Source organism: Nuphar pumila, chromosome 13 (assembly GCF_984573655.1).
Source record: "Nuphar pumila chromosome 13, dmNupPumi1.hap1.1, whole genome shotgun sequence".
In the NCBI taxonomy this organism is placed as follows: Eukaryota; Viridiplantae; Streptophyta; class Magnoliopsida; order Nymphaeales; family Nymphaeaceae; genus Nuphar; species Nuphar pumila.
In genome coordinates this window covers 65,906,782-65,929,198 of record NC_143261.1, presented here as the reverse complement: position 1 = coordinate 65,929,198, position 22,417 = coordinate 65,906,782, and the positions used below count along the sequence as shown (strand labels likewise).

At 36.7% G+C, this 22,417-nt stretch overlaps 1 protein-coding gene across 1 annotated transcript; it reads right to left on the bottom strand.

Annotated features, from left to right (window-relative positions):
- Positions 1 to 3,850: 3,850 nt before the first annotated feature.
- LOC149818540 (SEC12-like protein 2) lies at positions 3,851 to 21,327 on the bottom strand. Its single transcript, XM_089985676.1, has 11 exons — positions 21,039 to 21,327; positions 18,177 to 18,271; positions 8,629 to 8,779; positions 6,145 to 6,236; positions 5,916 to 6,015; positions 5,768 to 5,840; positions 5,540 to 5,660; positions 4,713 to 4,829; positions 4,554 to 4,621; positions 4,340 to 4,464; positions 3,851 to 4,100 (listed from the first exon to the last, which is right to left on the bottom strand). The coding sequence occupies exons 1-10, from the start codon at positions 21,306 to 21,308 to the stop codon at positions 4,385 to 4,387; spliced, it is 1,167 nt and encodes a 388-aa protein (XP_089841802.1). The 5' UTR covers positions 21,309 to 21,327; the 3' UTR covers positions 3,851 to 4,100; positions 4,340 to 4,384.
- Positions 21,328 to 22,417: the final 1,090 nt, after the last annotated feature.

The following is a 22,417-nucleotide window of genomic DNA, read 5'->3' as shown; positions in this document are numbered from 1 at the left end:
AAATCAACCACACAAAGAACAAGGTTTTTACGTGATTCGGCAAAAGATGCCTATGTCCACATCTACATCCACAGTCGCTTACCCTCCAAAAATTCTTGATTCCTCTATCAGAGTTCGCACATTTTGGGGGCATTTGCAACTAATGGTTGTTAATGTCGTACAATATTTGTTTATGCTAGGACATGTCAGGCAAAGTGCATCTTACCTTGTATTTGCAAAAGTGTCATTACAAAAAGAAAAATCTTTAGCGACAGTTCAAATGCACAAATGACCTTGAACAACACTTAAAAAGCATTGCTAAAGCCTTTAGTGACTCTTCAAATGTGCATATTTGGGAGAAAAATTATAAAATCTAGTATGACATTCACATATTTGAGAGGAAAATCGCATATTTTTGAAAAAAAAAATCGCATGTTCTCATATTTTAGGAAGAAATTCACAAATGTGTGGGAGAAAATTCACATATTATCATATTTTGAAAGAAAAATCGCAAATATGTGGGAGAAAATTTACATATTTTGAAGAAATTTGAAATATCTTATATTTTGAAAAGAAATTCACATATCTAGAGGAAATTCGCTTATGGAGGAGGTAAAAAGGTTATTTTATAATTAAAAATTGTGAATTTGAACATTGGGCAGATTTTCAAAAAAATTATGGCATTTTGAAAAATGCATCATTTTTGTTGTACATCATTTTTCTTATATATATAACATATATATATATATATACACACGTTCAAAACAAGAATATATATATATATAGAGAGAGAGAGAGAGAGTAGGGTGTAACATTGAACTCATTAAAAGTTCAATGTTATATCAGACGCGTGCATTATATAAAAAGCAAGTCTTTAGAGGCAGTTGTGACCACCACTAAGTTGTTGTTTTGACAGACCCTTTAGCGACAGTCAGAAACTGCCACACAAAAGTCCTTTTTTTATGTGATAGATACCCTCGTTCGTGTGTGTATATATATCATGCACTGGCATGGCATTCAAAAATCCCTCTTTTACATTTAAGTGCTAGCAAATTAAGTTTATGTGTACGTGTCTGTATGTTATTGTGGATTTTTTATTTTAAAAGGGGTTTTGAAATGAATCTTTCAAAATGGATGTTTTGAAAATGTATTCAGCTGAGAAATTCATAAAATAATCGTATTGTACGATTAAAATAATGTATTTCCCAAAAGAAGGATGATTAATAAGAGAGAAAACAATTTCTGATGCAGAAGAATAAAATAATAATAACACTAGAGAGAGAGGAGACGCGACCCTTTTTTTTTATTAGAGTGCGATTAGCAAGAAAAGTGCCCTATTTTAACTTAAGGTGACGTCTTGTCCTTTTTTTTAGTAAGAAAACCATTCATATCTGATCTAGTATGAAAAATAAGGAAATCGATCGAATCTGATGCGATATGAAAAAGATTTTAAGAAAAAACAAAAAAGATTTGAAAGAAATAAACTTATCTATTTTTTTTATGAGAAGAAAAAGGAAATTGATCTTATTTTTTTATATTAGATCTAGAGAGAGAAGCTGACTAAGATGAACATGTCTAATTTTATGAATCAGATCTAATTAGAAAAGAAGAGAGGTAAAAAGACACAGATCTAACTTGGAGGGCAGATCTACTTGAGAAGAGAGAAGAGGAGATGTGCAATCAATTTTTTTAATGAGACTTACCTTATTGTCGACTTTGATACCATGTCATAACGCGTTGTAAATATAATTCCTTGCACAAACAACAAAACAAGAATAAAGATGGAAGATAAAGTGAGGAATCCCAAAAGATGTTTCACCTTAGGTGGGTGGCTTATTTTTCTATTTATATGACTCTTATGTTAAAAGTATATAATAGGTATTTACGGTATGGTATGAATCTGAATCTGAATCTAAACCGACCCAATCCATTAGTGTACATATTTGTACATTTTTTAACACCATGAGCCGAGCTAGCTCGGGCTCGACTCGGAGCTGTTCGAGTAAGTAAATGAGCCAAGCTTGATCAGGCGTTCAAACTTGATTAAGCTCGATTAGCCTGATTAAACTTGACTATTGGGAACTATTTTTAGGATATGTAGTAGTTTTGTCGACTAACAATTGCAAAACCTGCCTTTAGCCAAGTGGGTAACGTATTTGCTGTCTATTCTAGAGGCCTTGGGTTTTAAATTTGCCCTCTGCAAAACTATCAAATAAGGTTTTTTGTTTTTAACTGTAAGTTAATGCGGCTCTAGCCGAGCCCAGCTTTTTTAGCCTGGCTCGTGTGCACCCCTAGTTAAAGTTGACTCCAACACCACATTTTGAAAGCAACCTTATCTTCATGCACTGTAACCTGTTGAATTTTATGATATATTGGCCACAATTAAAATAATATGATAAATAAACATTAAAACACTTATGGATGGTAAGATCTAACATTTGGTGGCTATGTAAACAAGAAAGCGTACCATCTTACAGTATCATGTTCCATAACAACGATAGTCTTTCTCTCTCTGACACATTAAGATACACTTTATCAATGCTCTGGAGTCAGTGTTCATAGCAATTTATTCAACGTATCATGAACAAACATTTTCCCATGAAGGAAAAGCAATGCCTAAATGCTCAAGCTTCAATCACTTTCACAAAAAGCCATTCTTGGCTGGACCTATTTTGCTATTGGCACTTCTACTATTCTTTATTGCATTTCAATAGGTGTGATTCTAGTTTTCCTAGCAAAAGACATTATTTTAAACAGTACATCACAATTTTGCTCCAAGTAACATGATTTTGATGCTTCGTTTTTCATCCATGCAATAAATGCACAAAGGGCGCCATCCAAGTAACTCCATCAGAACCACAAAAGGAACCAACATTCTCTAGGATAAGTTTTCATGCATGCTTATACAAAATATAATTTGAGTCTTTCAACATATTGCATAGATCTTTACTGCAAAACAGCCTTTGAATGTTAACATCTAAAGATCCTAGATAGTCAGTATTCGTGGTAGTGTTGAGATTGCAAAGAATTCAACTGTTGATTGCCCAAAGTTTCATGCCAACTTGAACAGAGGAAGAAGGCCCAACCAATTTTTCTGTAGTAGAGCATGTAATAATGTACAACTGAAAAGCGAAACACATCATATTAAACATGAATTAGAAATTTTCAGTCGGTCTCTGCTTGAATCTCAAACTGTCCTGAACCTGTCACTTGGGTACCGGTATGGAGGGTACGGCAATTCCAAAAAAATGTGGGTACGGAGACATGGCTATATATATTAAATCACATAAATATAAAATAAATTCAAAATAAACTGAATATAATCTATATATATTATATCTAAAATATATATATTATATACTGAAAATATAAAGTTATAAACTAAAAATATAATTATAAATTATAAATTGAATACAAACTTGTATGTACGGAGGGTAAAATGATGCGTCCAGGTGTCGACGTGTGCCAACACAGGGACACGCATGTCGACACGGGTACAGAGGGAAAAATGGAGTGTCCGTGTGGCATAGTCCTGAACTGAAACAAAACAGAACTAATTTTGTAGGTCTAATCAGAAATGGAACCATAAGTAAGCACCTTCTCCAAGATTGCTTGCTTGTGGCTGCAGCAGAGGTGCACAATCCAGCAAGCCCCCTTGCCAGTTAAGCCAATTATGCGGCAATACCAACATCTTAAGCCTCCAGAAACATATACACATACTAATGCTACCAATTGTTGTTATTTAAAAATCATAAAAAATGTTAATACATGGTCAAAACAGAGGTATGTGCCGCTCAAATAATTGGAACATAGCACCAAAATTGCCCAGACAAAGGGCAGTACAACTAAGGCGCATGGCAAGACAAGGATAATAATCTGAAGTATTCATCCATTATTACGAAAATGAGAGAAGAAACAAAAACTAGCAACGCCATTCTTCACACAAATATCAGTTTCCGTTATACAAGAAAAAGAAAAATCACTAACAAGAAGCAGTAATGCATTAATATCATCAAGCCACCCCAGTCAGACTTGCAAATGGTGAAGAATCTGAGTCTTTTGGTAGTAGAAACATATCCTGAGTGCTGGCTGACTCCAGTCCATCTCTCGCACTACCAACTCTGCAATGAGTAACAGAAATATCATAGAAGGGGATTCTCAGACCACAAACCTACGCTAATCTGTCATATCACCAACATGATTCTGAATAGTAGTATTTTGCAGAGAATGAATATGGAAAATAGCATAGCAGTATTGAGGGGGAAAATAATCTTGGATATACACCTTTACTGTTAAACATATCTTCAATTTCTACATGGCAAATAAAGGACTGACAATTTTACAGTATAGCTCTTCATACCGTTAATCTCATTTTCGGTTCCCTTCCCTTGGCATCTCCCAGAAACTAAAATACTTGATTCTTCTTTAAGATAAACACCAGTATGGCAAGTAAAATGACAAAAACAATACCCGGAAAGCTCAGAGCTGCAGAGAATTAGTAAAAACACGAGTGAAACAAAAGACAAGAAATATATTAGAAATGGCACATAATAACCAAATAGCGAAATACGAACTGCTTTGTTTCTTGTCCTCCATCACTGTTACCCTTGCACTTGAGTCACCAGATGCAGAGATCAATGCCCTGAATTCATAAATAAACCACGACAAGAAAATATGGATAATGTAACAAAAGTATAAACTTCCTTATGCATAAAATACACGATAGATGAAACCTGGAATCGTGCGAAAATTCCAATGCTGTAACAAACACTAGGTGTGCCTCTTTGACTTTTTTCTGGACTCGCAGTGAGAGTGCATCAACTACCAGAATATCCCCTTCTGCTGTTCCACTGCACATAGACCACAGGGGTAGTCAACAAAAGTTAATGCATCGGCAACAATGAACAAGTAAATACAACTACAATACAGCAATAAATTACGCCACAAAAGAATAGTTTCATAAAGAGACATTCCTGACACATTAACCTTAAGAATAGCTGAGCCAGCCATAAAAGATGCAGATTGCCCATTCGAGCAGGGCTACAGCTCCATTAGTAGTTCATACTATATGTGTGTGTAGACTGTAGATAGAGAGAGAGACCCAAACTAGAGTATAAACGTTGTTATTTAATGAAAGTTTCCAATTGATCCTAATTTAGACCAGTGAAGATACAGAAAAGCAACTCATGATGGGAAGATGACTGAATCATATACATTGTGGCCCTAGTTTGATGCATAGAAGCCTCCGTTCTATAATCTACACCCATCATTTCCATTTCTCCATTTCATAGTTTTTCAGTAAACTGGATTTTATATGTTTCAACAACTACAAGATAGAGGACATGGAAACATCTATAGATAACTGTAATCTTCAACTAAAACTAGCAGAAATCATGTTCATTACAATTCAGATATGTACTCGGAACACATGATAAACATTCTGATAGGCTTCTATTGGAATTTCTACATGTCACAGGTGATAATGTCGCCTAGACCCAAGTATGACAGAAATAAGAAATGGAATCCTCTTAGTCTTAACTATAAGCTTTGAAGCATTTACATTGCAAGAAGCTTTCCATCAGGTGAAACATTAAAAGAAGAAATTGGGTTTTGCACAATCTGCTTCTCTGTAATTCTCTTCCAAGATGCTGTGTCCCATGTCAAAATGCATCCATGTTCACCTAAATGAAGAAAACAAGAAATACATAAAAAAATTATTGATAAGGATAGATATTATATTCGTCACTTGGAAAAAGACAAAAAATAAAACTAGAACTTTGTAGTTCACCTTTTTTTGTGGTCATATACAGCAGTTCACTTTCACTTGTTCGAGAAAATTTGCAGAAGCCAAAAATTTCACCCTGAAGATCACACACACCAATAAGCTCAAGTTAAAATTTACCAGCAGATTAGGTCTTCCTAGAAGTGCTACTAACCTTGTCTCTTGATAAAGAGGCTACAGCTGTTGATGAAGCAAGGTCCCAAACCCTGCAAGGGCCATTATCCCCTAAGGAGACGAGCAACTTCCCATCAGAACTGCACAGAGCAATACAAACCGAGCCATCCAATATAAAAAATAAATTACAGCCCCAAATATAATAACTTTCATCTGCTGCTTAGAGTGATTATACCACAGGCTTGTGAAAATTGCTCTTTCTTATGTACCTGAAATTTAGATTTTTGACAGATTCATGTGCATCTGACTGGTCAAGTACCATTTCCATACTTGGCCACTTAAAAACTCTCAAATGACCATCCTGCATTGAATCCAAGGGAGCACCATCAGGCATGAGAAAAGAAGAAAAGAACATGTACATGTCTCTCAACAACAAACTATAATGTGTGTGTAGTTCTACAAAAATTTCATGTCATATTCAGTGTGTCCACATAGCCCATGCCCCCGTCTGCATCAGAGTTGTCAGTCGGGGAAGCGGGAGCGGGAAGCGATTCAGGAAGCAAAAGCAGGAAGCGAGGCACTTCCAAAATTTTAGGAAGCAAGAAGCGTCGGACGACTTAAAAACGAACCAGGAATCGTCTCGGAAGCGACCTAGAAAGCGAACCGGAAGCGACCTAGGAAGCGAGGGGGAAGTGAGGAGGAAGCAAAAAAAGAAAGAAAAATAAAAATAAAAATACTAAAAACATGAAAAAAGAAGGGGAAGCGCACTTCCCAATTTTTTTTGGCGCTTCTCAGCACGATTCGGAAGTGCCACGTTTCGTGCTTCGGGGAAGTGCGCTTCCCCATGCCCTATAGCGCTTCCAGGTGTGCATAGATGCACACATAGAGCCAAAGATGTGTAACACCTGAAATGTCGTATTGAGGCATGTCATATTCAGTGTATCCACATCGTGACCCATGCCCCTGTCTTCACAGATGCATACATAGAGCCAAAGATGTTGTGTAACACCTGAAATGTTGCATTGGGGAAAAAAGACAAACTGTATGTTTCTGCTGAAATTCCCAGTACATCTAGCTCCACAAGAGTAATCCTCAAGCAAGAAAATATACCCATACATCACATCCTAGCCAATTCAAAAGACCAACAAGATTTGATCAAGAAATTAATGGTTGGCTAGTGTAACATTGGCAGTCTCTACTTTCTCCTTCAATATCACCCACACCCTTCAATCTCCTAGCAAGATGACTTCCCTTCTCAAAAACCATAGTCAAATCCATGTTTCAAAGTGAATTGACCGAATTCAGTTCAAAAATCAGTGGAAGATCATATAGCATGCGGTTACCATGATAAATTGGTAATATAGTATGGGGTCCCATGAAAAAATAAAAACAGCTAGTACAGGATAGGCAAATCAAGCATCGCCAGTCGATCTATCATGGAAAATGTAGCAACCTCACAACTTCTACCATGAATGAGACCTCTGCGTTAAGGGTACCACCGTACCAGCAGTTTCATTCTAGTTTTGAAAATAGTTTCCAATGGATACAAATATTAATACTGTCCACAGCATAACCTAAATATCTGAAACATATAAAAAGAATTCCTATGAGGCACCCCCACAATATTTACATTTTTTAAATATTCATTGTCCGAAGCCATCAACATGAGTGTATCATATAAATAATCCAGGTATTACAGATATAAAAGCTCAATATGTATGAATGATTAAACATATTTTGCATGATCAGGCTTTTCCTAACCTTTTCAAAAATAATTTTATCATGATTTTACAATTTGCTTTATTTTACTAAAAAATATTATAGATCAGCTTTTGGAGTTTATGAAATAGAAAGATTTATCCTTTAAGAGATCTATAATTCACATAACATTTGTTCAACTAAAAGCTACAGTTCATACCCACAAGCAATGTTGTTAGTATCATTCTTATCGGTAGAAAATCGATTCGCAACTGACGCGATTTAGGTTTTTTCAAATAAATAAAAAAATCCTAAAAAATAGTTTTTGAATATTTTTATGACGTGCTGCCTGCTGGTTAAAAGTTGGCCGATTCATTTAGATTCAGTTGAGAATCGGTATCAGCTGATTCACCTGAATCATTGGTCAAACGATTCGATGGCTGACACGATTTTGACAACATTGGCCACAAGGGCCCCGTTCATCTGGTAGAGGTGACTCGTGAACGTTGTCAAGTTGATGGGTATGTGTCCTATGCCGCAAGGCTGAAGCTGGGTGTATTCCCTGGTGGGAAAAGAGAACCCAGGATTTTACATCAATTAACTCTGTGAGAGAGGCGGGTTTTCCCCAGTTTTACAGAAAAAAGGAAAAAAACAAAAACTACATCTCATAGTGGTTTGTCAACAGGGATTAGAGCAGTCCCACTGTCCTTAGGTGCCTGGATTGAGCTGCTCACTGGTTCTATTAATAGCAAATGCCACCAGGAAATTAACGAAACAATTCAGCATAGAATTAATTCTTATTCTTTTAATATGAACCTGGGCAACTGCCTAGGCTACTTAGCAATGTTCCATCACTTAGTAGAGCATAGATGACGCAACATAAGCTCGACAAATATGCAACCGCACAGGTTGACTAGGTGATGGCATAGCTTTACCTAGCCAACTAAGCAGACAACCATGATGTTATTAAACTTTTGGCGGTTTACAATAAGTAGGTATAGTCTCAGTGACCACCCAAGAAAGTTAAAATAACCCATGCAATTAAAAAATATTACCTCACCACCCGAAGCAAGCATGGATCCCTCAAGGTTAAAGGCTAATGTTATCTGCTGCCCAACATCTTCCAACTTGCTTAGAATTTTTTCAGAAGATCTCAAAGCCAATTTATGAGTTTCTGCATTTTTTGAAGTATCCCACTCAAACCACCTAATTTCACAATAAAGAAAAAGTTCTTGAACTATTCACTAAATGCTGAAAGCCAGAAACTATCATACAGTTGCTCAAGCAAAACAGAGATATAAAAAAATGGCTATTAATTAATTTTCTTCTAGAAGTTGAAGCCTTTTTGTTTTCCCTAAAAACCAGAAAAGAAACTCAAGATTAGGGATGTAAACGGGTCAGATTCGGTTCAGGTTTACATCCCTACTCAAGATACCTCTACATGTAACAACCAATAACAATATCAATGATTATACAATACAGGCAGCAAGCACAAAATTCAAACCACTAAAATTGGATAATGCTATGTGGATATTCAAATGCTGCATCCATAACCATATTTCTGATTGTTGCCTATGCTGTTTTTTCTCAACTTAATTTCCTTCTCAAAAACTTATTGCACAAACTGCATGTTGAAGCTTTTCAGTAGAACTATCAATCAAGATTATGCAAAACAATTATAAATACCTTCCAGTACAATCACGAGTACACGTTCATGCATAAGCCCTCAGTTCAAGGTATTAATTCCTAATGATCACAACCAAAAACTTGATTTTTTAACCATTTTACTCATGAATTCATGCAACTGATATGAATATATGATAGTATCTGACAAACTAAGAAAACATTTAAACAGAAAAAACTGTCCATGTTCTAGGTTGAAATCTTGATGCAGCTTTTACATGCTAATGCCACATGTTATGGAGCCACTGAGAATGTACCACAATGTTAAAAAATTCTTTTAAAATGATGAAAGCAACATTTTACAGGTCTTTATAAAAGAAAGTGTCTAAAGTAGTATCTCAACATCAAACTCTTTTTGCAAACAGGAAACTATAACCAGGACATTAGCATATTTGAACAAATTTGACATGTTACCATGATGGTGATGTGGTCTGCTGTGGATATGGGCAGCATGTCATGCAACTTTTAGAAAGTGATACGGCACAAAAACTCAAACTATATATATATATATATGCATGGTGGAGGAATAAGGCAAGATGAATGATGATACTGATCCAATTTATTGACTATTTATTTGTATGACAATATAATCCAATTTATTATCTATTTATTTATATGACAATCAGTGTTGTGAAAAGCGTTGAGGCGTAGCGAGGCGCTCCACCAAAATCTGAGGCGAGGCGTAAAGCGTAAGCCTCAAAGTTTTTTTTTTTAACTTAAAAAAATATAAAAAAATATCTAAAATTATAAATAAATAAAAAAAACTGTATTGATGAAGTAACAACCAACAGGAAATAAAAATTCTCAAATAAATACTGAAAAAATATGAGATTAACATGTAAAAGTAACATTAATGCAACAACTTAATCTATGTAAGTATCTAAAAAATAAAACATGGGCATTCATTAAATTAAAAATCGTTTCACTTTCTACAACTGCATGCTTTCTTGAATTAAAAAAAATAGAAAAATTTAAAAAAAAAGATAAACATCGTACATCTGCACATGAACTGCAGCATAGAATATCAGTAAGCATCCTTGTGGACAAAAAACAAACGAATTATTCTTTTCTAAAAAGAATCAAAACTGCCCTGGAACTTAACACATAGATCACTTTCTGTCAATGTGCTTAATACAGAAATTCAAAACTGTCATTAGGCTTAATACATCTATATCATGTCATGGAACTTAACATAAATAAATTTCTGTCAATATCCTTAATACAAAAATTCATCAAAACCGAAAACATGCAATCAATCAAATAAATCTAAGTTGAAAAATGAAATCCTACGTAATCAACATAGAACACTTTGTTTGCTGGGACCCAAGAATGCCAAAAATAAGAATGCACGAGAACTGTTTGTTGAAGTGTGTTACTCTTGGTTCTTTCTTATACCAGGTCTTTCTGACCCAGTTTAAACAAATTGAAATATTATGAACTGTATTTTGCAGCTGCTGTTACTTCAGAAATAAGTCTGACACATTAGAGGAAGCTGAGAGAGCAATGTTGGAGACATATTGTGAGAGAGCAGATGTAAAAGATGAGCAGACAATTCTGGATATTGGGTGTGGCTGCGGATCTCTTTCTATATACATTGCTCAGAAATACAATAATACCCATGTCACTGGAATTTGTAATTCTGAATTGATGCAGGCCTTCATTTGGTATGGTGTTACTGAAGCCAGGAAAGGCAGATAGTTGAATGAGCACTGGTCACCTCCCCAATAGACAGAGGTGGACTAGGCATCACCAGGTTAGATGTCTTCAACAGAGCCCTGCTAGCAAACTGGGGGTGGGTGTGACGCACTGAAGACAAGATCTGGCATTGGGTGGTTTCCAAACATGCCTTATTAAGTGCTGAGACTTCCCCTAGAGCTCGCATGTTTTCATGGTTGGTCTCTCTTGACAACCCAGTTTAACCTTAAAAAGAGAGATTCATGTGGCCAGCAAATGCATTATGTGTGAACACGAGGTAGAAGACTATGCAGAGATCCTACCTTAATCGACATTTGGGGTTGTTGTTGTTGCGAGAAGGAGGTCACCGGCGATGGTGGTCCTGCTGTCATGCACGAAAACGAGAGGGAGATGGGAGGCAGAGGGAGATAGGAGGTGAGAAAAAAATAAAAACACATAAAAGGGGTCGGTAGGGCTTTGTTTAAGCCCTATTTTTTTGGTTGAATGAGGGTTTTGACCCTCATTTGACCAAATAAATCGAGGCGTGTACGCCTCAGTCCGAGGCGCGCCTCGACTCAAGGCGTGCACCTCAAGGCCTATGAGGCGCACGCCTCAAGGGTATTGCGCCTTATGCCTGCGCCTCTGTAATGAAAAGAGGCGGAAGCTCCAATGGAGTAAAAAGCACTCTTTAAGAGTGACCTTAAGAGCCAAGAACACAAACACTAAAAGTGCACACACAAAACTCTCAAAAGTAGAAAATGACTTAAAGTCATAAGTTGGATTTATTGAAGAAAGGAAGAGAAGAGTGAAAACCCCATACTTACAAGAGGAGAATACCTCCTCTATTTATAGAGGAGGGAGGCTCAAAGAAGGGACCACAAGGGGCTCCCTTGTAGTCGTTGGGAGCCCCAACGGTCATAAATCTGACCGTTGGGGCCCCAACGACTACAAGTGTGGGGCCCTTGTGGTCTTACAAAAAAGTAAAAAGAAAAAGAGAAAAAGGAAAAAAGTAAAAAAGAAAAGATACATTGTGGTTTTACAAGAATACCCCTATCGGGTATTTCACTAAAAAGGAAACCGTACATATATACATATATGTATAAATATACTTATATATATACGAATGTATATATATATAAGTATATGTGTATATATATATATATACATATTTTAACACGCCCCCTCAAACTTTACGGAGAGAAGACCGAAAGTTTGCTAAGAAGAAACATAAATCGTGGAGTTGGGAGCGCCTTGGTGAAGAAGTCAGCTAGTTGATACTCTGAAGTAACATATGGTAATGAGATAGTCCCTCTGAGATATTCGTCTCGAACATAATGGCAATCTATTTCAATATGTTTGGTTCGCTCATGAAAGGTGTGATTGCTGGCAATGTATATTGTACTTTTGTTATCACAGCAGAGCTTGGTGGGAGTGGAAATGGGGACGCCCATGTCACCAAGGAGACTCCTGAGCCATACGATTTCCATAGTTGTCATTGCCATGGCCCGATATTCAGCTTTATTGGATGACAGTGAAACCTTCTGTTGCTTCTTGCATCTCCACGAAATGAGGGATTCACTTAAAAAAATACAAAGACCCATTATTGAGATACGATCATTGGAATTTCCTCCCCAGTCAGCATCAGTAAAAGCAGTTAAGTCAAGAGATGAGGAAGAGGATAAGAAGAGTCCCTTGGATATAGTATTTTTGATAATATCGCACAATTCTCATTACGATCGCCATATGAACCGAAGTAGGTGCATGCTGAAACTGACTTGCTGCATGAACCGCATGAGCTAATCTGGACATGTGATAGATAGATAGGTGAGAGATCCGATTAATTGACGGTAGGGGGTTGGATCATCAAGAAGAACACCATCTCCAAGTCTCAGTTTTGCATTAATAACTTCGGGAGTCTCAACTTTCTTTTCATCAGATATTCCTGATTTGGTACAAATTTCTGCAGCTAATTTCATTTGAGATAGGATGTATCCTCGCGGGGAATAAGCCACTTCAATCCCTAAAAAATATCTCAAATATCCAAGGTCAGACATATCAAAAGTTTCTTTTAACATAGACTTTACATCATTTACTCCCTTTTTGTCATTCTCAGTGATGATCATATCATCAACATACAGTAGAAGCATAATAATGGAGTCACCTGTCCTTTTAACAAAAAGACCAGTGTCAGTATAGCAAGAAGAAAATCCTAAATTGATTAATACATTACTAAACCTATCATACCAAGCTTTAGGAGCTTGCTTAAGTCCATATAAAGCCTTTTTTAATTTCAAAATTTTTCCATTTAAATTCATACCTGGAGGCGGTTCCATATAAACTTCTTCATTTAAATTACCATTCAAAAATGCATTTTTGACATCAAGTTGAAAGATTGGTCATTTTTTAACAGAGGCTATAGCAATAAGAGCTCGAACACTAGTCATTCGAGCAACTGGGGCAAAAGTTTCATCATAATCTACCCCATACTCTTGAGCATATCCTTTGGCTACCAACCTAGCCTTATATCTTTCCAATGAACCATCACTCTTAGTTTTTACTTTAAAAACCCATCTACATCCAATGGGTTTCTTGCCATTGGGAGGATCAATGATTTCCCAAGTTTGCACCCTTTTAAGAGCATTAAGTTCTAGTTCCATAGCTTCATTCCAATGAGCAAATTGTTTAGCATCATTGTAATGATATGGTTCATGAAAGGAGTGAAGAGCAAGTAGGCATGCTCAAAAGTTAGGAGAAAAAGAATCATAAGAAACAAATCTATTGGGTATTTTGGAAATCCGATTTGATTTTCTTTGAGAGGTCTCTTCGATTGACTCACTTTGAGAAAAATTTTCAAGGGCACAAGGAGGATTTCTTTCATTCCTTCTAGAGTAGACTTGTATTTGTCTTGAAACAATTTCTTCTAAGTTTTGATCATCATTTGGATGTTCAAAATGATTTTCACCAAGGAGTTCACTAGGATCAAATTGATCATCTATGATGTTTTCTTGAGGCAATAAGTCAAATAAAAAAGAATAATCAATATTTTCATTTGGTTGGTGCGAAAAACCATTTTCTTCTTCTAGGAATGTGACATCTTTTGAGATATAAAGTTTGTTTTTTAGTATGTCAAAACATCTATAACCTTTTTGTTTTTCGCCATATCCCAAGAAAATACATTCAATAGCCCTAGGAAAAAGTTTATCATTTTTGTGAGTTAGAACAAAGCATTTACATCTAAAAATCCTTAGTCTTTTATAATCGGGAGACATATTGTAAAGTTTTTCAAATGGAGAAAGATTTTTCAAAGAGGATGAAGGGGTTCTATTGATAAGATACGTTGAGGTTAGAACCGCTTCGGCCCAAAAGGATTTTGGGATATTTTTTGAAATTAATAACGTTCTTGTAGTTTCTATTATGTGTCTATGCTTTCTTTCCGCAAGACCATTTTGTTGCGGAGTGTTGGGACAAGAACGTTGATGGCAAATTCCATTTTCTTTAAAATAGCTTTGAAAATCATTGGACATATATTCGCCTCCCGAATCGGACCTAAGAATAGATAGATTTCCCAAAATTTGATTTTTAACCATTGCATGGAATTCTTTAAAGAAGGAGAAAACTTCGGATTTGCGACTTAGGAAGTAAATCCACGTGAATCGAGTGAAGTCATCAATAAAGACCACATAATACGAAAATCCTCCTTTAGACAAAATAGGGGAAGGTCCCCACACATCGGAATGAACAAGTTCAAATGGCCGAGTGGTAAAGTAACTTCTTCGAGGAAATGGAGTAGCTTTAGATTTCCCAAAAATGCAATCTTTACAAGTCATGTGATTGTCTTTACAAGTATTGTTTAAAAACGGAAAAAGAGACATTTTTACAAAATTTGGATGACCAAGTCTCTCATGCCAAATTCCAATACTTTTATCTTTTACAAGATTTCAAGATGATTTAGATGGAAGAGTCAAAAAGTCCATAAAATAGAGATCACCCCTTCTATGGCCTTGCCCAATCAGCTTCCCTGACTGGAGATCTTGCACGGTGCAATCTTTAGGTGAGAAAGAGACTTGACATCCATGATCGGTGATTTGAGAAACGGAAAAAAGATTTAAATTAATTTTTGGAACGATTCTTACTTTAGGAACGAAAAAATTTTGAGAATTTTTAAAATCAAGCGTTCCAATACTTTTAATTTTCAATGATGTTTCATCGGCCGTTGAAACATAAGAGGATATGGGTTCGGAAAAAACATTTGAAAGAGAGTTTTTATGAGATGTCATATGAAAAGAAGCACCGGAGTCTAGTATCCACATACCTGGAGGTGATGAAGAATAGGCGATGGCGGCTCCGGATGTTGAGGAAGAAGTCTTGAGAAGATGTTGGAGAACTTCGGAGATATGATTAAGGGTCTCTTTGATATCTCCCTCTTTGGCATTTTCTTCTTCCTTCTTTGGAGAATTTTCTCCAACCGCGGCTACTTTTCCTTTAAGTTTGAGACAAATCGGTCTAATGTGTCCCGGTTCATTACAATAATGGCATATTATTCCCTTTCTAGGCCCATTACTATTTTTGTTAAAGTGAGGAGGTCTATAGACTTTAACATTTGATTCGGGCCTAGTAACGGCCAAAACTTCATCATTCTTAATGCTTAAGCCAAGTCGAGTTTCCTCTTGGCATATTTCGGCGAGGGCATCTTCAATAGGTAGGGCTTTGCTTCTATGGAGAAAAGATGCCCTAACTTGTTCAAATTTTGGGCGAAGACCATGAAGAAATTGAAAGAAGTGTTCCTTTTCAATTTGTTCCCTTCTTAATTCAATATCTTCCGAAGCCACCCATTTAGGCTCAAGAAGAGCAAGTTCATCCCAAAGAGGGGTTAGAGAGCTAAAATAGTCCCGGACACTCATATCCATTTGTTTGGTGGAACGGATTTTTTCTTGACAAAAAAATTGTTGAGCAAGATCCTTCTGGGTATACATACCCTTAAGGAAAAACCATGCCTCATTGGCCCTTCTAAATTTGGCAATATTAGCACAATTTTTAAGGTCGACATTGTTCATAAACCATGCCAAAATTTTGGCATGGTTACTTTCCCAATCCTCAACTTTGGATTGATGGTCATTGATAGCTTTGATGCGCTCATCGCCATCTAAAGCTTTTTCAATCTCATTTTCGATTTTAGTTAGAACAAGAGAGGGTTCGGGAGTAGTTCTCATAACAAAACCCCAAAGTTTCTTACCTCATAGATGATTTTTCATCGCGGAGGCCCACATGAGATAGTTGGACCCATTTAGCTTAAAAGAAAACTCCACCTTAGAATCACGTTCCATCGGCACCAAATCCTTCCTTTCTTCTTAAAAGTTGAGAGGCACACGTTCCAAGATAATAAAGAGAAGCCCAATCACCAACCGAGCTCTGATACCATGTAATGAAAAGAGGCGGAAGCTCCAATGGAGTAAAAAGCACTCTTTAAGAGTGACCTTAAGAGCCAAGAACACAAACACTAAAAGTGCACACACAAAACTCTTAAAAGTAGAAAATGACTTAAAGTCATAAGTTGGATTTATTGAAGAAAGGAAGAGAAGAGTGAAAACCCCATACTTACAAGAGGAGAATACCTCCTCTATTTATAGAGGAGGGAGGCTCAAAGAAGGGACCACAAGGGGCTCCCTTGTAGTCGTTGGGAGCCCCAACGGTCATAAATCTGACCGTTGGGGCCCCAACGACTACAAGTGTGGGGCCCTTGTGGTCTTACAAAAAAGGGAAAAATGAAAAAGAAAAAAAGTAAAAAGAAAAAGAGAAAAAGGAAAAAAGTAAAAAAGAAAAGATACATTGTGGTTTTACAAGAATACCCCTATCGGGTATTTCACTAAAAAGGAAACCGTATATATATACATATATGTATATATATACTTATATATATACGAATGTATATATATATATAAGTATATGTATATATATATATATATATACATATTTTAACAGCCTCAAGGCACAAAGCCCCTCGCCTTGAGGCGAGGCGCGCTTTTTGCGCCTTGAGGCGCGTTTTTAATAACACTGATGACAATATAATTCACAATGAATAAAATGATCCTTCTGCCATTGCTTTAATAACTCTAGTGTTATAATAAGCATCATAGAATATAAACGAGCTATATAACTCAGAAATCCGAGTTAAATCTCAATTCTCAATTTACATATTAGCACAGGAAACATTTGACATTCTAATGTAATCACTGAAACCTGTCTCATGAAATGAGAACAAATAAATGATTATGGTTAAATACAGTTTTCAATTTTAGCTTCTGACATAAGCTAAAGGTAGTGACAGTATCCAGAATAACAATGAAAAATCCAGCACTTGTATGTCATGGGAGTACTATGCTGTGTCCTATGTTCTGTCTTGCAACACTAGTAAACAGATGAAAATGGATGTCCTCATAACATAGCTTTAAATTTTCCCAATAAGACGTGATACAAATACAAAAACTCCACTTGTCTTTGCTGCACCACAAATTGTCTACAGAACATTAGATATCTGAAAGACTTTTCCTAAGGTACCAGTGCATTCATATTGAAGAAACAAAGAATAAAAACTTAAGCAGATCACTCTCTTGTTATGACAGCCCAACCATGTGAAAATTCACTAAAAAATGGAGAAGCGACAAGGAAAATAGGCAACCATTTGTTACTTGATATACTCATATGTTTTTATTTCCAATAGTGATATTATTTCTCTTATCTCAAGCTGCTCAATCAAATATAAATATGTGTCACAAATATTAGCAATCATTGCAATTGGGGCATTCTCACTTTACCTAACAAAAATGTATAACTACAATCTTATCTTCAGAAGAGAAAAGAGTTAAATATAAAATCCAAATTCCATTGTTTTCAATTAAGCAGATCAATATAAATCTCTGTTGTAGGATAACGACAACAAGATAAATTCAACACATCAAACACTGGGTTAAATTCAGATTGAAACTTGCAGAAGAGTTCTTGCAATATATGTGATTTGCAAGATAGCATCAGCAACATAATTTTTTCCAAAACAGGCTTCATTTGACTGTGAGATGTTAATACTTGTAACCTTTGATAAAAGTCCAACAACAACTTTAATAAAAATACAAAGATAATATTGTTTATAGGAAGTCCTAAAAGAATTTATTCGGCAGATTAAGTCATTTATACTTCACTTCATCAACTGCATGTTTTATGTCAACCAACATTATTCAAAGCAAAAAAATACCTGCAACTTTTGGGGAAGGAACAGATCAATCCTTCACCACCAGGATGAACAGCTGTTCTATAAGGTAAGTCACCTTCAGTGCAGAATTCATCCACCTGTTGTTTAGAATAGATTCAAGATTGCAATTGATGGAAAATACTTTGAATGACTACCAGTACTTGTAAATCAAAAAATTAGTAATGAAACTTTCAATTGTAATTGGATAAGATACTTTATCAGCGAGCCTTCAAGTGGATGTCAAAACTTAAAGGATACCAGAGTGTCATATGACACAATAAAGGAAAGAAAAAGAAAAACAATATTTTTACAATGATATAAACTTGGAAGCAACTACAACAACCTTATCTTGCAAAATAATGCATTAAAGTCATCAAAGTGACAACCCATCAAGATTAGGAAGAATCCTTGGGTATCATGGTGAAATTGTGCCTAGAACTTAGGGAGATTGTATGCCTTCTAATAAAGGCTAAAACAAAACTAATAACTATCCTCAAACTTAAAGAGCATTGGGTGGTCAGTCTTGATTCATGCAGTAACAAAATGGCTGACGCAAGTTACAAGGACTATCTAGAAAGATTAGAGCTCAGTGTAGGAGATGAAATTTTCAGTGATTAAAAAACTAAGTCATTAATTAAACATTATCACAGCTTTTATTTTCTTTTGTCAAACAAAAACTTTATTGATCATGAATATTCCAAGAGATTCTCTCTGGTAATCAATATCATGGATGTAAACGGTTCAGACTTCAGATTGGGGTCAGATGTCATGTAGCCAATACCAAATCTGACTAATCGGATATTGGCTAACCGCACTCGGATACTAATTCAGATTCAAATGAGAGAAAGCTACTACAGAAAACAAAAAAAATACATGTAATCAGATCAGGATATCCGTCGGAATCGGATATCCACTGGATTCGGTCATGAAATCCTTACACCGAATCCAAATCCAATTACTAATCAGATCAAGTTTTCATAACCAAATCCAATTAATGGGGTTCAGAATTGGATTGGATATCGGATATATCTGACTTGTTGACATCCCTACCCAATATTGCCAGGGAAAGAGAAGAAGAGTGGTGGATTGTTCCGTTGGAGGCAGAATTTGAAATTTTACTGAGAAAATTCCCCTGAGCACCAGATTTTCATGAATTGGAAAATGCATGCAATCCTTAGGATCCTACTTAGTATCAAGAGAAATAGGTTGTGTAGCTTTAGTGATAGATCGTGCTGCATTTCCCTTCTTGAGCAAAGGGTAGCTCCATTTCCAAAGAAGACTAACTGGGGAAATGGTCTTAGTCAGTGACAACAGTTTTCTCCTGATGATTTCATTGGGCAGCATGTTGATGCAGATCAACCCAAAAAAGAATGAATTCAAAACTGCTGGTTGATGCTGCCTTTTAAGACCCACTGTGCACTTATTTTGGCAATGTTTCTTTTTTGATAAACTTCTAGAATTGGCCTGGAATGACTGGGATTCAGACATCAAGGGGGTGGATAACCTGATGAAGATATTGTTGGCACCACAGATTAAAATGAATGGGATGAAATGCTTGTATTTTTTGGAAGTGGTGGCTGACCCTTGCATGGTGGTTCTCTTGGTTGGAAAGGAGTCAGAGAACCTTTGACAATGAGGAAAATGATGGTTAGTTAAAAAAACCAGTATGGCATTTCATTATGTGCACAGAACAAATACGGGGATACAATCTGGACTCAGTAGGTCACAGGAGAGTTGGCTGAACAAGGACTTGAATCTGTTTGTCATTTGAGCTTCAGGGTGACTTTTTGTCACACATTTTTTGTTGTTCTTTTGTTCAATGAGACTTTGCTTTCCATTCAAAAATCACATCAATGTCACATTCAACCACAAGGAAAAGAAGACCTCCACAGTTAGTCAGCCTTTTATGTATGGGAAACCAAGCTAAAAATATGAACATCCAACCACAAGGGAATTAGAGAAAATGATTTCTTTAATCCTTCATTGAACATCAAAAGGCCATTTCTTCCCCTCTGGCGTATGACAACTACCTAAGACACTGGAAATCTGCAGAAGCAGGCAAAAATCAGAAGCCTCTGAAGGGGTAGTCCACTTTAACTACTGAAAAATGGACCACAAGTAAATCATGACACCATCTGAAAGGTGATGTACTGAAACTATAAAATCCAGGTAGCTCCTTATCCCTCTGTTATTACCGGAATTCGTGATATTCATGAGACCAGATGTCTTTCATTTATCACCAGGCACCATCACATGACACGACTATTTAAGCTGTATCAAAAACGCTAGTTATTCATCAAGGCAATTAGCTTAATTGGAAACCCCTTTTTTCCAAGTCTTCACAAGCACTCTGATTGAGAATAGCTGGCAGATCACCTCTACTGTCTCCTAAAAGCATACCTTTCTTGCACAAAACTTTTTGATTGGGTGAACTTGACTTCCACAACTTCCATCAAAAAAATTCCTGCACGGCTCCCCATCATTCACATCCCCGCCCATTTCACAGCAACCTCCTCTCAAAAGTGCATTATAATTCCCACTAAGCAATTTATCTGAAATTCCGCCTGTGAATTCAGTCACGTTTTTATTTAATACATTCAACTAATGCCCCACAATTCGATTACGTATTTACATAAAATCTATATTAAGGTTAGTCATTGATCCACTAACACAAAGCCCAAATTCTAGATTTTGGGTGTTCCTCAAAACCATCATCAACCAACTTCTAGATTTGGGTGTTCCTCAAAACCACCACTCTATCATCAAGAGAAAAATTGACAAATATGGGAACAGGAATGAGATTCAAAATATGAAGAATTACACGGAAAAAAGAAAAAAGTAATGGGAGAAAGGGGAGAGGCTTACCGGTGGGGAGAGGTAATTGGTGGCAAAATCGAATTTGGAGATGAAGATGGAGTTCTTGACGCCGGTTTTGCTATCCCCTCCACCACCACTTAGCACCAAGTAACCGACGGCGGTAGGGGGGATCCCACCCTCTTCTCTCTCTTTGCTCCCTACTTCCTTCTCCACTTCTTTGAAATCTATGGCGTGGAGGGGGACCCACGAGGCGGAGAAGAGAGGCTTCCCGTACTTCTCCGAGCACGGCGGTGGTGGTGTCCTTCTTCCCCTCGCCATCCTCTCTCTCACTCTCTCACAACTCGTCAGCACAGCAGAGGGAATAAAAGAGGCTCCAGCGATGGAATTTGAAACAGTTGACGCCGAAAACACCCAACTGTCAAGTTCACTACTTGTTCTGCTGCCAGTTTGACGTTATAAGCAAAAAGCAAATTTAGAGGGGAGAAAAACTCCTCAATTTATAGGGTGGCAACAGAATAGCTCAGGATTCATTCTTCAATATTTTTCTCTGTCAAGGTATTATTTTCTCTCGAAACCGTCGGAGAATATGAAACTTGGAGACCTTGAAACATATTTCTCTCTCTCAACCAAAGATTTAACCTTAATGTAGCCACCAGGGTCCTAGCTCATTTGGTAGGGTCGACTTGTGAACTTCACCAAGTTGACCTAACATTACAAGGTCTAAGCTGGGTGTCCTCACCGGTGGCCAAGGAACCTCACCGGTTGTCAATGTGCGGCTGGTGATAGAGTTGGGGTTAATGCTAAGTTAGAATTATGGAGACAGACATTGGAAGCTAGAGGTTTTAAGTTGAGTAAGAGTAAGACTGAATATATGGAATGTCGGTTTAGTAAGCAACGAAGTAGTGATGGGAGTGTAGTGAAGCTTTGTGAGCAAGAAATACCGGTGAATGATTATTTCAAATAGTTGGGATCCATCATTCAAAAGTACGGAGAAATTGATGGAGATGTAAATCATAGGATAAAGGTTGGGTGGATGAAATGGAAAAATGCAACTGGAGTGTTGTGCGATCGTAGAATGTCATTGCGGTTGAAGAGAAAGTTTTATAGGATGACTATTAGACCCGCTTTACTATATGGTACGGAATGTTGGGCTGCCAAGAGACATCATATTCAAAAAATGAGTGTAGCTGAGATGCGGATGCTTAGATGGATGTGTGAAAATACAATAAAAGATAAGATTCGGAATGAGGAGATATGTAAGAAGGTAGGTGTTGCACCCATTGAAAATAATATGCGAGAGAATCGTTTACGGTGGTTTGGACATATTCGGCAAAGGCCTAATGATGCTCCAGTTAGAAGGTTGGAGAAATGAGAAAATATATTAGTTAAAAGAGGTCGAGGTAGGCCTAGGAAGACTTGAATGGAGA

Bases quoted from the DNA above. Each gene is read 5' to 3' on its own strand.
- LOC149818540 (XM_089985676.1), bottom strand. From the start codon at position 21,308: ATGGCGAGGGGAAGAAGGACACCACCACCGCCGTGCTCGGAGAAGTAC. The intron at 6,237-8,628 runs GTAATATTTTTT...GATTCAATGCAG, and splicing joins TGCTTGCTTCGGGTGGTGAG to GATGGTCATTTGAGAGTTTT. The intron at 4,465-4,553 runs GTTCGTATTTCG...AATTCTCTGCAG, and splicing joins GGAGGACAAGAAACAAAGCA to CTCTGAGCTTTCCGGGTATT.